This window comes from Clavelina lepadiformis, chromosome 5 (genome assembly GCF_947623445.1).
Source record: "Clavelina lepadiformis chromosome 5, kaClaLepa1.1, whole genome shotgun sequence".
Classification (NCBI taxonomy): Eukaryota; Metazoa; Chordata; class Ascidiacea; order Aplousobranchia; family Clavelinidae; genus Clavelina; species Clavelina lepadiformis.
In genome coordinates this window covers 23,260,959-23,274,602 of record NC_135244.1, presented here as the reverse complement: position 1 = coordinate 23,274,602, position 13,644 = coordinate 23,260,959, and the positions used below count along the sequence as shown (strand labels likewise).

Below are 13,644 nucleotides of genomic sequence, written 5' to 3'. Positions count from 1 at the left end.
CTCAAATCTTACGCGATAACTCTAAAAATGCACAACCGGATTTTTACGCCACAGCAAAGAACATTATTGAAAACGCAGAACGGACGCATCATGAACCACGTATAATGACGTCAGAAGAAGCAGCAGCGGTTACAGGAAATCATCAGGACGTATCCCAATTAAAAAGAACTGTCGAAAAACTTCAGGAAGAACTTTTCCAGCTGCGAAAAGAAATGAAGACAGCAAGAGAACGTCGTGAAGAGAGAAGAAGACTTCAGTGTTTTAACTGTGGGGAATATGGTCACATTGCTCGACGCTGTCACAGGCAACGTGCAAGAAACTTTCGACGTGCTTCTGACATACACGGAACTCACAGCAATCCACCACGGGAAATCTACCAGGTTCAAACTATGGATCCGGACTTGCATAGGTATGTAAACATAAACATTAATGAGAGTTCAGTGTTTGCTTTGATTGACACTTGGGCTACCGTTACAGTTATAAGTAAAAGTTTGTATGATACGCTACAAACAACATTAACAAAATGCCCAACCGGAATTGGTTTTGTGGGTGCTGGAGGTAAGCCTATAAATATGTTGGGCAGAAGTAAGGTTAAAATCTCAGTCGCCGGTTGTATAGAAACTTGCGACGTTTATGTCTGCGACTCTATCGCTGATCATTGCATCTTGGGAATTGATTATTTGCAACATAACCGGTGTATCGTGGATTATGAAAAAATGTTTTTAAAAGCGGGAGGTGGTACCATCCCCCTACTGAAATTTCCAGGCCTAGCAAATAGTCATGTTGTTAAGTTGTTAGATTTTGCACGTATTCCTCCCTTTACCGAACTGCTACTCCCTGGAACATTTGACGGCCAACCAAACATGCCAGATGTGGAAGTTTTGATCGAACGCCTTAACAACGTCCAAGAGAAGTGGAATGTTGCAGTCGCGGAGTATGTTACCTCTACTCAAGCCAATTTAGTCCAGTTACGCTTGGCAAATCCATCAAACGTCGAAGTTGTAATTCCAAGCGAGTCTTCCGTTGCAAGAGTTGTTCCAATTGCAGGTGAAAGCAAAATTCAATATACAAACGCTTACTCAATTCTTCCTATTACAGAGAACAAGTTGTCCAACAATGAGTTGTCGGCACTGCACGATGAGTTATGTTTGGATAAATTGGAACTGTCAAAAGTTGAACGCCAAAAGCTGTTTTCCGTAATCTCTTCCTATCGTGATGTATTTTCGTTGCACCCGTACGATATTGGACAAACAGAACTGGTCGAACACTAAATCGAAACTGGAGATCGCTCCTTGTACGCCAGCACCCAAGACGCTTGTCTGAACCCCAAAAGCAAAAGGTAAATGAACTAGTTGAGGATATGTGTGACAAAGAAATTATTCAACCTTCTCAATCACTCTGGGCTAGTCCAATTGTATTAGTTCGCAAAAAAGACGGTGATATGCGTTTTTGCATCGATTACCGTAAGCTGAATGACTGAACAAAAAAATATAGTTATCCATTACCTCGAATTGATGAGAGCTTAGACCAATTGTCTGGTTGCCGTTACTTTTCAACTTTAGACCTTCGTTCGGGCTACTGGCAAATTAAAATGAAACCCTCCGATAAACCAAAAACGGCCTTTACGTGTTATAAAGGACTCTATGAATTTAATGTTATGCCATTTGGACTCTGTAATGCACCGTCTACCTTCCAGCACTTGATGAGAGTGGTGCTTAATGGCGTTGAGTGGAACGGTGCGATTGCTTATTTAGACGATATTTTCGCAATCGGCCGCAATAGAGAAATGTAACAGATACAGGGCAAAACAAATGTAACACAAGCATATACTGATTGCAGTAGTCATCCTGTCATCATCAAATAATAGTATACACATGTACAAATATTATTATTCTGCAATTATCAACATCTACCGACCCAGATTATTATCAACTCAAACCGGATTTGTAAGTCGGACCTGGATTCTCAGGTCGGGTTTGGGCTTAAGTTTGAAACCAATTTCGGGCCAGATTCGAGCTCGAATTCATACTCACACTCTGCCACATTTACGTCGTAGTTTCACTTTCTCTACAGTGCAGAGAACCAAAGTCATCTTTTGATGTCACACTTTGACTTTTATCCTTTTCTTAGTTGAGTTTGTTCACTGCGGCAGGTTTTTGACAGTATGCCCGCATGCACACTTGTGTACTTAGAAAAGGATAAAAGTAAAAGAGTGACATCAAAAGATGACTTCGGCTCGTTTAGTAAAGTTAACTGTCGGGCTTAATTGGAGCTTTAAATAAATTTTGGATTCGGGCCGACTTTGGGTTTACAATATAAGGCCCGTTTACAACTATCACTTAATAAATTAAAATTAAATTAATAAATTTACAATAAGTTGCAATTTTGATTTGACCAAATATCTGAGAAACAAGAGTAAAGCTTGAAAGATAAACTCACCTATCTCATGAAGAAGTTCTTTGAAGTTGTCATCGAAGGATCCTTTGCTGAAGTTGTAGTAGAGCAAGCCTGCTGTCATCATGCCTAAGAACATCATCACGCAGTTATACAAGTTTTATGGAATAAAAACAAGACAACTCTTTCAAAATTGTTATTCTGGGTATTTAAGTTTTATCTCGATCTTTTTACATTATTTCAAGGATGCGACGAGCACGAGCCCCAACCAATTTTAAGCGTTTTCTGTTTCAAAAAACTACGACTTTAGTATTTTCTATGCGCGAGTGTGTGCACGATGTAACTTACAACTAATTTGTGTTCTTAACATATCGATCTCACAGTTTGTGTTTGTCAAATGCTAAAGCAAATGTGAAGCAAGCATCAAACGTGAGATAAACGTGACGTATACATTCTCGATGAAGCCAACACTATAACGGTATTTTGCTCGGATTTAAACATCTTTTAATATGACGTCATACGAGCTCGTCTCGGGCACTCACGAAGGTTATAGTCGAAAGCTCGGCTTGCCACGAGCCGAAAATTTTTTGCGTTTCCCCAACCTAATTACTGTAATTACTAAGTTTTAATTTGTTACCAATTTTGGGGTTTGGTTCGTATTCTTTCTGGACACGAATTGGGATAATTTTCTTCTTCAGGTCTTTTGCATAGTTCGCTTCACTCTGGCAATTAGCACTTCTCTCGTAGTTGGAAGAAGTGAACATCAGAACCACGTGAGCGTTGTTAACAGCTCGGCCCATCATTTCGTACATATCTCCTTTCATCTGTTCCTTGTCGATCCAAACCTGGTACCCAGCATCAGACAAACGATCATTGATCTAGAATAAACCACGTCGTGTTGATGAAGCAACAATTCACGAATGAAGGGAATTTTTCTATACAGTGATGAAAAGACATTGAAAAAAGATTTGCCTAGTTCTTATTTTACACCGGTTTGTAACCTATTTGTAACCTATTATTACGTGTTTCACGTCACATACCACGTTGACCACGTAACGTGACCTCATGTCGAGCAAAGCCAATGAGTAGAATACAAACCACTGTAAACAAAAATCCAGGCAACTTTTTTCAAATGTTTTTATCTTTTTTATGTAAACATACTATGTGAAAAATGTTACAAGCTACCGACCTGAGCGAAATATTTACAGGTCGATGTCTAGAACGTTTGCAATTTAAAAAAGAATCAAAGTGGGTCGACATTTTCTATTGTGAAGTATCAGCGATCAAACATATTTTGCCTTCAAAAACAAAATGGCCGCTGTAATTCAGAAAAGAATCTGTTGTCTTTACAGCAGTTACCGGGACCAAACAAGGTTAGCACCAACGGCAAAAACTGAGCTGAACAAAACATTCTTGTTATAAAGTGAACTTTAATTATGCTTATTGCTTGTTGACCACACAAAATATTCCATTCATACTTGATCTTGATACCTTAGTTATACCCGTTGATTTTATATTGTGACGTAACACTGTAATGGCCGCCATTTACGTCATAATAAGCAATGATTTAGATTTTTTGGCACTGATTTATCTGACACCTGTTGTTTGATTTAAGACAAATTTATTTTTGGATTTACTCCCATTTAAATAAACTGGGTCACTGGGCAATGATAATAATCAAATGTATAAAAAAGCACAGCCATTCCACGCAGATAATTAAAAAAAATATGGCTCACACTCGAAAAAAGATTCATCAAGCAACAGTTAATATAAATTTTCAAGACATCGCAACATAACTGGGCACAACCCACCTTATGCGCCAGCTCCTTCGAGTCACTCCAGTTGTAGCTGATCATGATGTGCTTGCTTGGGCTGGAAGTCTACAAAGACAAGATTTCTACTAAAAACAAAATGAAATTTTAACGCTATTCCCAATGACAACCCAATGCCTACGTATGGAGATGTTTCTTAATTTTTTCTTGCTTGGGTTAAAAGTTCGTGTACGTCCCAAACTAACTGAGTAAACAAACATAAAAGTTTGTGATATGATGTTGCATAGAAAATATGAAGGTTATTGAACAACCAAATGCTCACAATAATATGCGAGTCAAGAGGGTTTTACCGAATTCTCACATAGCCACCAAAGATTTATCGAAGTCATTTACTAAAAATTTTAATCATCTTGACAATTCATTGAAGTCTTAACCGACCAGGTGATTCACAAAATTACAAGAGGAATTCTTACGTCACAACGAAGTGACTCGTAAAGAAAATGTCGAACTTTCAATGAACGGAAAAAATTTGTCCACAAATTAAAAGCCAAATAATAGAAATTATTTCAGCTGCGTCAGTTGAACCGATGCCGAATTGAACCGGACACACAGCCACAATGACCGAAAATCTTTTATAAAGGACAATCCATCTACCCCACTATGATCTGATGCCTGGTGTTAAAACCGATTTCAGGAAATAAAATAAAACAAAATCTCTGCTATAAACCCGATTGCAATTTACTCAGAAGCACAAAAGTATTTGTGTGTTGTGCTCGACATTTCTTGAATACATCAGCAGCAGTTAATAAACGTTGTTAAAGTTGTCGAAAATTTAAAAATAATGGTCATAAGTAGTACAGTAATAAAGTGACAAACAATTAATAAAAAGTTAAACTGATTTAGAAGTAACTAAATTCACACTTATTCACAATTTCGTCAATACAAATTTCGCGAAGACACATCAATCTTCGTGACATCATCAAATTAATTAATCCTACGCACTATGACAATGTTAATCACGTCATTATTTCACTTACGTTTGGTGATGTCATGTTGTTGCGATGACGTAGTCAATTTAACAATTGAGCAGGAAAAAACTGAGTTAAATCTAGGCTATAAACGTCTAAAACTGATGAGACAAACAAACAAATAGTTCAACTTGAAATAGTTTGATGTTTCAATTATTTACAATAAAACCTTCATCCGTAGACAACCTACAGCCTCAACAACTGATTACAACAGACCATGATAAAGAATAGAACATATTTCAAATAAAAAAGATGCCTTCGTCACGCCATTGTCGTAACTAGATGAACTAATACCTTTGACCGACTAGGTACTGTATCATGGTTCGCTAAACTTCATAAATGTGTCCATGCTAGAAAGTATAACAAAGCAAATATCTCATAAAAGACTACAAGAAATCAAGAAGCGACTTTACTTGAGCATTAGCAGAGTGAAGTTTGTAAAGTTCGTAGCGAGTCGTGGTCACTAATGTGAGGTAGGCTTGCTACTGGATCACGTGTTTCGGGATCGCCAGTGGGGTTTCGGTGTAAGAGTTAGACTTTGTAGCAATCTGACTTCAGCCTAAATATATTATTTTGTAACTTCGCACATACAGTACTAGTCTAACATCAAACAATTGTTTCTCTGCCTACTGTGAATAAAAAGACAACAGCCCAGCACAAAGTTGATCCCGTCAAAAGGTGTTTTTCACGGCAACTAAAACGTCGCTTCTCTGTTGCGTTGGACGTCACATCCGTGTTATGTCATAATTGTTAGTGTAATCTTTTGGTGGCTTAACGCCAACCCATAGGGTCAATGCATAAAGAGCATAAACATCGCACAAGACTTTTTCATTCCCTCCTGTCTCTGCTCTCGTTTATGTTTCTTTCTTTCTCTTCGCGCGGCGTCATTTTCTTGGTTTTCACTGATGGCAAACGTTTTGATCTAACACTTGTCGAAGGAGTAAATATCGTTATGCTAGTGGCGTAAATATCAGCTTAGACTTTTCTGACGTGAAGTCATAAAATCATGTCACAAGAAAAGAAACACGCGCATACAAAGATTGCAAACGCAGTCAAATACCCTTTAGTTTTATCCAGTTGTAACTTGTCAGTGGCAGTGACACGGATGAGCAGGGAAACGAATGCCGTATAGAATCGACTTCATTATATTTATAGTTAATCTAACAGTTAATATTTTTAGTGCTTTTTTCTTATTTTTGTTGAAAACACTGAGAGCTGTGCAGTGTACCTGAAAGGTTTGAAGGTGGTTTTACACAGTATCAACAATTCGCTTTTGTACGCAAAACGTATACGCATATATACTGGGGATGGGCCGATACGAACCCAAACCCGAATAGATTCGCCGAATATCGCCTTTATGGAAGATTCGGGCGAACACGAATACCAACAATGGCGAACCCGAATACAATATTACTTATAAATTTATTGTCTTTCGTAAAAAATGATGATCTAGTTTCCCGACAAAGCTTCACTAGAGTCAGCAGTACTTACAATGAAGGTCGTTTTCCAAATGATTTTGCTTTTTCAATCGTTTTTTTAACACTATTTTTCGAAAGAAAGCGATTTGTTTATCGATCATGTTTTTTAGAAACAAGACTTGACAACTTTTGGAGGAAATTTTATTGTGTGGTTCTAATACGAATAGATTCGAGATTCGTTCGTGTCAACCTTCATGATATTCGGGTTCGTGCGAACTCGAATAATCTTCCTCGCGGCACATCCCTAATATATACGTACAACTTCATTAACTTGTAGCGCACAAAAACGGATGACTTGTTTTTATCCGCTTTACCCATACACAGTATATACCCAGCAACGTGTGTGTAAGGCTTAAGGGGTCATGACCTAATTTAAAGAGATAGGCTTTTCAATGCAAAGTACAATAAATCAAGAAGTTAGTATCCCAAAACCACATCATAAACCTTCCCTGAATTTTAGCTTGCAACGAGTTCTGGGCTAGAACTGCCTACAGTCTTAGTTTGGACAGAATCCTTTTCCTAAAAATTCTACAACAACCACCTCAACTTTATAGCAAGTTTTGAGCTTAACACTTTAGGACAAATACTTCAAAAAACAAAATTTCCAACACACAGCAAATTTACAACTTAACCTGGACCTGCAGCCAGCTATCGTCAAAACCGTAACATACCCACAACGACGTCACATGCGCTTTGGACCGGAAAATTTCCTATTTTTTTGTATGACGCCACATCGTCACAATCGCCGTGTTGCTGGCTTAAAATTGTCTTCCTAATGGAAACTGGCCCCTTAAGATGTTGTTGCTGACACTACGGCATTTAGTTTTCAACATTCATCTAGTTGTTTTTCGGTTACGACAGAACCTAGTCATTATAGTAGTTAAGCCAATGTGACGTAATCGTCACGGTGATTAGCTTTGCTTCGTTACCATGCCCTTATTTGGTTGCATACCGTAGACTTACGTCACTAGTTACCCTTACCCTCGGGCAAATTATTTTTTAAAAGATTTTATCGCTTGTCTTGACACACTCAAGTTATGGTGAACGAGTTAACAATATGGAAAATTCGCTTTAACCACCTGACATGTTGGGCCACTACAGCCCAGACGGTCAAATTTAATAAAACAACTGAAAATTAACGTGTATTTATTTGAACGTATGAAAGTCATTGTTAGGACAGCTACTAACCTGCAATAATCTACGCCTTAAAATGAGATTCGTCAATATCGAGAAATAGTCGCGAAATAGCATCAATTTCACTGGTTACCTCGCTAGATTCGGAATGACAGCCGCAAGTCGGCAAGTAACATTGACGGATTGCTCTGCTATACGTCCAGAAGCGCAGTAGACATCGTTAACAAGTTACACCAATTCTGACGTCGGCAATCGAAATATCAAGCTCGTTGGTAATAAATACTGCCTGAAGCCCATCTTGTGTTATCATGTTTGCCATCATTTTAGTAAACTATGTACAATAGTAGTGAGAATAATTCATTTATAAACCTTTTATAAATGCTATGCGCCACTTTTGATGGCGTAACGCCAACCGCCACAGGGTCAATACAAAAAAAACGTAAACATCGCACTCGCGGTCATGGTGGAAAATAGTTTAACTTTCTGGTCAGAACTTTATATCTCAAAACAAACAATCAATTTCACTTATAAATGCGATCATTTGCTTTATATTTGGTCTCTAAATGTTTTATGGGTTTATGAAATTATCAAACGAATTTTTCGAACTTATTGTAGCGGGTCCCTTACCGCTACTAGTTTAAAAAGTACCACAAATACAAAGTCTATTGTGTTCATTCATAGATGAAAGTGCAACATGCCCCCATCTCCTTGCCATAATTGTACTTACCGATAAATTATTTATCAGTGATGTCAGTTCGCGTTTTAAATCCTAGTTTCGGTACAAGACTTTGTCCTCTCTCTCCTTCCTTTACTCTCGTTTTTGTTTCTTTCTTTCTCTTCGAGCGCCGTCAATTTCTTGGTTTTCACTGACGGCGAATCTTTTGCTCTGACGCTCTGGCGATTGAGCAAATATCGTTACGCTACTGGCGTAAATATCAGCTTAGACTTTTCTGGCGTGGCGTCATAAAATCATGTCATAAGAAAAGAAACGCGCAAACAAAGATTGCAAGCGCAGTCAAATACCCTTTAGTTTTATCTCTTGACAGTTGTAACTTGACAGTGACACGGACGAGCAGGCAAACGAATGTGGAATAGAATCGACTCCATTTATTGAAATAAGAACTAGCTGTGGCGGAAAAATAATTAATTAGGTTTTCAAAACTGACGTGGCGTAAAACATAGACTCTAATGTTTTCGGAGTAAAACTCCCTGTGTTTAAATGCAAGTCTCCCATACAAGACACAGGCCTATGGTTAGCCTAAGTGAGCGCCATAAAAATTGCTGGTGTGGTATGATATCGTAGTTTTTATCCTCGGACTTTTTATAACACTAAAAAATAGTTAATATTTTTAGTGATTTTTTCCTATTTTTGTTGAAAACACTGAGAGCTGTGCAGTGTACCTGAAAGGTTTGAAGGTGGTTTTACACAGTATCAGCATCAGTATCACGGTATTTACGTACAAGTTCATTCACTAGTAGCGCACAAAAACGGATGACTTGTTTCTATCCGCTTTTACCCATACACAGTATACGCAGCAACGTGTGCGTAAGGCTTAAAGGGTCATGACCCAATTTAAACAGATAGGCTTTTCAATGCAAAGTATATTAAATCAAGAAGCTACTATCGTAAAACCACATCATAAACCTACTATGAATTTTGGCTTACAACGAGATTCGGGCTAGAACTGCCTACAGTCTTAGTTTGGACAGAATCCTTGTCCAAAGAGATCTACAACAACCGCCTCAACTTTACAGCAAGTTTTGAGCTTGAAATTTTAGGACAAATACTCCAAAAAAAAACAAAATTTCCTACGCAAAGCAAATTTACTACTTAACTTGGACCTGCAACCAGCTATCGCCAAAACCATAACAAACCTACATCGATGTCACGTGCGCTTTAAACCGGAAAATTTATTTCTATTTTTAATATGACGCGACATCGTCACAATCGCCGTGTTGCCGGCTGAAAATTGTTTTCCTAATGGGAAGTGATCCCTTAAGATGCTGTTGCTGACACTATAGCATTTAGTTTTTAACATTCATCTAGTGTAGTTGTTGTTCGGTTACGGCAGAACCTAGTCAATATAGTAGTAAAGCCAATGTGACGTAAATGTCACGGTGATTACCTTTCCTTTGTTAACATCCCCGTATTTGGTTGCATACCGTAGACTTACGTCACTAGTTACCCTTACCCTCAGGCAAATTATTTTTAAAAGATTTTATCGCTTGTCTTGACACACCTAAGTTTTGTTGAACGAGTTAACAATATGGAAGATTCACTTTGACCACCTTACATGTCGGGTCATTATAGCTCAGACTTTCAAATTTAATAAAACAACTGGAAATTAATATGTGTTTATCTTATCATATGCAAATCCACTACGCTACTGGACGTATAGCAGAGCAATCCGTCAATGTTACTTGCCGACTTGCGACTGTCATTCCGAATCGAGCGAGGTAATCAGTGAAGTTGATGATAATTCGCGGCTATTTCTCGATATTGACGAATCTCATCTTAAGGGGTAGATTATTGCTGGTTAGAAGCTGTCCTAACAATGACTTGTATACGATCAGATAAACACATTTTAATTTTCAGTTGTATTAAATTTGACCGTCTGGGCTATAATGACCCAACATGTAAGGTGGTCAAAGCGAATCTTCCATATTGTTAACTCGTTCACCAAAACTTGGGTGTGTCAAGACAAGCGATGAAAATCTTTTAAAAATGATTTGCCCGAGGTTAAGAGTAACTAGCTTCTATTCAAGGGTGGTTTCTATTCAAGAGCTGCTTTTAATCAAGAAAATAAAGTATTGGGAAACTTTCCAAGGAGATGCTAAAAATCAACTTGGGGTTCGTTTGCCTTGTTTCTGGAGGTGGCGAAATTTTGTAAACTTTTTGATTTTTCCTAGAAAGTTTTTCTTTCAATTTCCTTTTATTTTAACTAAGATGATTTTAATTTATAACTGTTTTTAATTCGTTACAGAAAATGCGACGTTTAGGCGATTGTTATTTGAGGACAGAGATAATTGTAGTTGCACCTGCTATAGCTGACTAATAGTGGTGAGCATGAGCGAAGTACAGCTTTTAACATTAACAATGTTTTAATTTCAAAACGGAATGTTCACTTCACTGCCCAGCAAGTAATCGGTTTTTATTATAAAGCAGATGCCTCCACATGCATGGATACTGTAGTACATTGGTTAATTATAACTTTTGACTTATTGATTAACTTATTATGAAAAGGCAAATGTTTGAAAGTGCTGAACTACTGTTTAAAGTGTATCAAGTATCATCTGGCGCTTGTATTATTACTACTGTCATTGCTGAAGTGTATGATTTCCAGGCATAAATTATCATTTTATTAATAAGGTCGATGCTAAAATGAATTTAAAAAAATCACAATCTAGCTACAATAATCAAACAACCCACATAGAATCGAAATAATTAAACTAATGATAATAACGTCATGTGAGGAAAACAACCAACAACAGACAAACGTTTGAGAAAATTTATAATAAGGGTTAAAAAACGAAAAGGAAATAAACATCGGGTTAAAATTAAAATATTCGATCAATATCAACAGGAAATGAGCCCATATTTAGATCAATTTCATTTTTTGAGACATCCAAGGTAGAGAGACATTGTATAGATGGAAATATAAAGATATACTGGAATAAATTTTATAAATTTAAAGGACAGACAATAAAAGCAGGAAATACATTTAATTGAAATCAAATATTCGTTTGTACAAACAAAGTAGTTTAAGACGACAAATTTGATTAAAAAATTTTAAGCTGACGGAAACGACGTAAAAGAATTCCCAAGCACAAAACATCAAATTTCAGAATGATCGCTCTTATGACGTCAAAATTAAATGCCAAATGATTACTGATCAAAATTAGCAAATAAAACAATGAAGATAAAAAAGATTTCGACGAATCACTAAATAAATTAAATGAACTGTCAAACACATCCAGATAAAGAAATCAAAATCCAACAAAACTTCAGATGGAAAGGACGCAAGGGTATCGTCGTATTCTGTCCATGTTGGTTGATACTTGCCATTTGTTGGTGGCTAGATCATAGAACTCAACTGTTTTGCCATCACACCTATAAAATATATAAAGTAAACTATTAAACACAAAATGTTGGCAAAATGATAGATAAGTCCATCAAAATAATTACTGTACCTGGTTGTATATAAGTTAATTATTGGAAAGCATGTTATCCAGAATATATTAACCATAATAAACAGAAAAGCGAACCAAAAACGATTTTTATCGCGTTATTTGAAATACTCTGGAACTGAGATTAAATTAGGTACCAACTTGGTTATAAACTACTGCAGCAAATCTTCTGCCGAATCATACCAGACTGCCTAACCATTCACAATCAGACAGTCACAAGCTACTTCCACAAAGTAAAACTCCTTCGCTAGTTATGTGAAGAATGCATTTGGCTAGATAACATAATTGTTTTGCTCGATGATGTCATAATGACCTAGAAACATTTAACAATATTGGCTTTATGACCAATTCAAACATTTCTGAGGTCTGCTATTGCCACTATAATGCTGTGGCTCCACCGGTATAGTAATTTAAAATTATCACTGGATTTTTCGGTAAAGATTTAAAAATTCGTATTGGTACTGAAACGCACTGATCGCTGACAATTTCACTCAGTGACAATTTAAAATTGCTAGTTGTGACACAACCGGTGATGATTAAATTGTCATAGAGGTCATTCTCATATCGTGACGCGACACTTAATCGAAAGACAGTTTATCGAACGACACTTTATCGAACCGACAGTTGATCAAATCAACCTTTTCAGAGCTAACAATTGACAATTATAGTTATCACTTTTTATGTGATAATTATTTCTGTGATGAAATGAAATGTTTTTAATTGATTTCCCAAAACTCATCATGACTTTCCCTTCATCTAGTCTAGTGGTTCATGGACCTCAGACATTTAGCTCTTAGTAAAAGTACATTTATGAAATCATAATATATAAATTAAACAATAAGGTTACGTATAATAATTACGTATACATACAAATACTCACCCTCCAAACACCCAAATAAGGCCATCCACTACACAAGCTGATCCATCCCATCTTTCCTCATTCATAGATGGAACATCAATCCAAGTTTTTGTGTCCAGGTTGTATTTTTCAACAGAAGAGAGACCATATCCACCTGATTTAATTCATTTAAAGAAAATGACATGTCATAAATCTCCTTAAACATTTGAAAGATATTTACACTTGCAGCAAGACTCACCTATCGCGTATATTTCGTTGTTTAATACAACAGCAGTTAATCCAGATCTGCAGGTTTTCATCGGTGGAATATATTCCCACTTTCCATTTCGTGGATCATAACATTCTGCTGTGTTTGTTGCATAGTTGCTAACCCTTCCTCCAAGCGCATAAAGCAAACCTTTCAAAATAAACCATCAATCAATCAATCACGTCATTTGTGCTTGAAGTTCGAGCATAATTGCTCCAGCACTTTATGAAGGAAAAGTCAAATCCTTTGCAGTGGTGAGATTTTCTTTGACCATTTCCGTTGCTTATTTTATCTTTTGCTGATTTTTGTAAATTTGTTTCAAAATACACGGAATATGATTTTAGGCGCCAAATTTAAAATTGTTGGAAACATGATATCTATGACGTCACACAGACTGTTATTTCAAATCATAGAACATTTAACACGTGACCCGCGGGTTGATCTTCTATTCTCTGAGCTGCGTTTTGCATCGATTAAACTCTTGGACACAAAAGACCACGTCGTTTGTTTCTGCGCTTTTTGTTGTGACACGTCATCAACCTTT

General features: G+C 36.9%; 1 protein-coding gene across 2 annotated transcripts in view; it reads right to left on the bottom strand.

Moving 5' to 3' along the window:
- Nucleotides 1–13,644, bottom strand: part of LOC143458856 (uncharacterized) — a 42,878-nt gene that overhangs the window by 5,399 nt on the left and 23,835 nt on the right. Inside the window, exons 1-4 of one of the 2 annotated variants that reach the window (XM_076955735.1) lie at nucleotides 5,204–5,296; nucleotides 4,206–4,274; nucleotides 3,032–3,272; nucleotides 2,440–2,523 (exon numbers count right to left, since the gene is read on the bottom strand). In XM_076955735.1, coding sequence (XP_076811850.1) covers nucleotides 2,440–2,523; nucleotides 3,032–3,272; nucleotides 4,206–4,274; nucleotides 5,204–5,218 — 409 coding nt within the window. In that variant the 5' untranslated portion in view covers nucleotides 5,219–5,296. Of the gene's footprint in view, nucleotides 1–2,439; nucleotides 2,524–3,031; nucleotides 3,273–4,205; nucleotides 4,275–5,203; nucleotides 5,297–13,644 lie in introns of those variants that run through there. The other variant, XM_076955734.1, reaches the window with a different exon arrangement.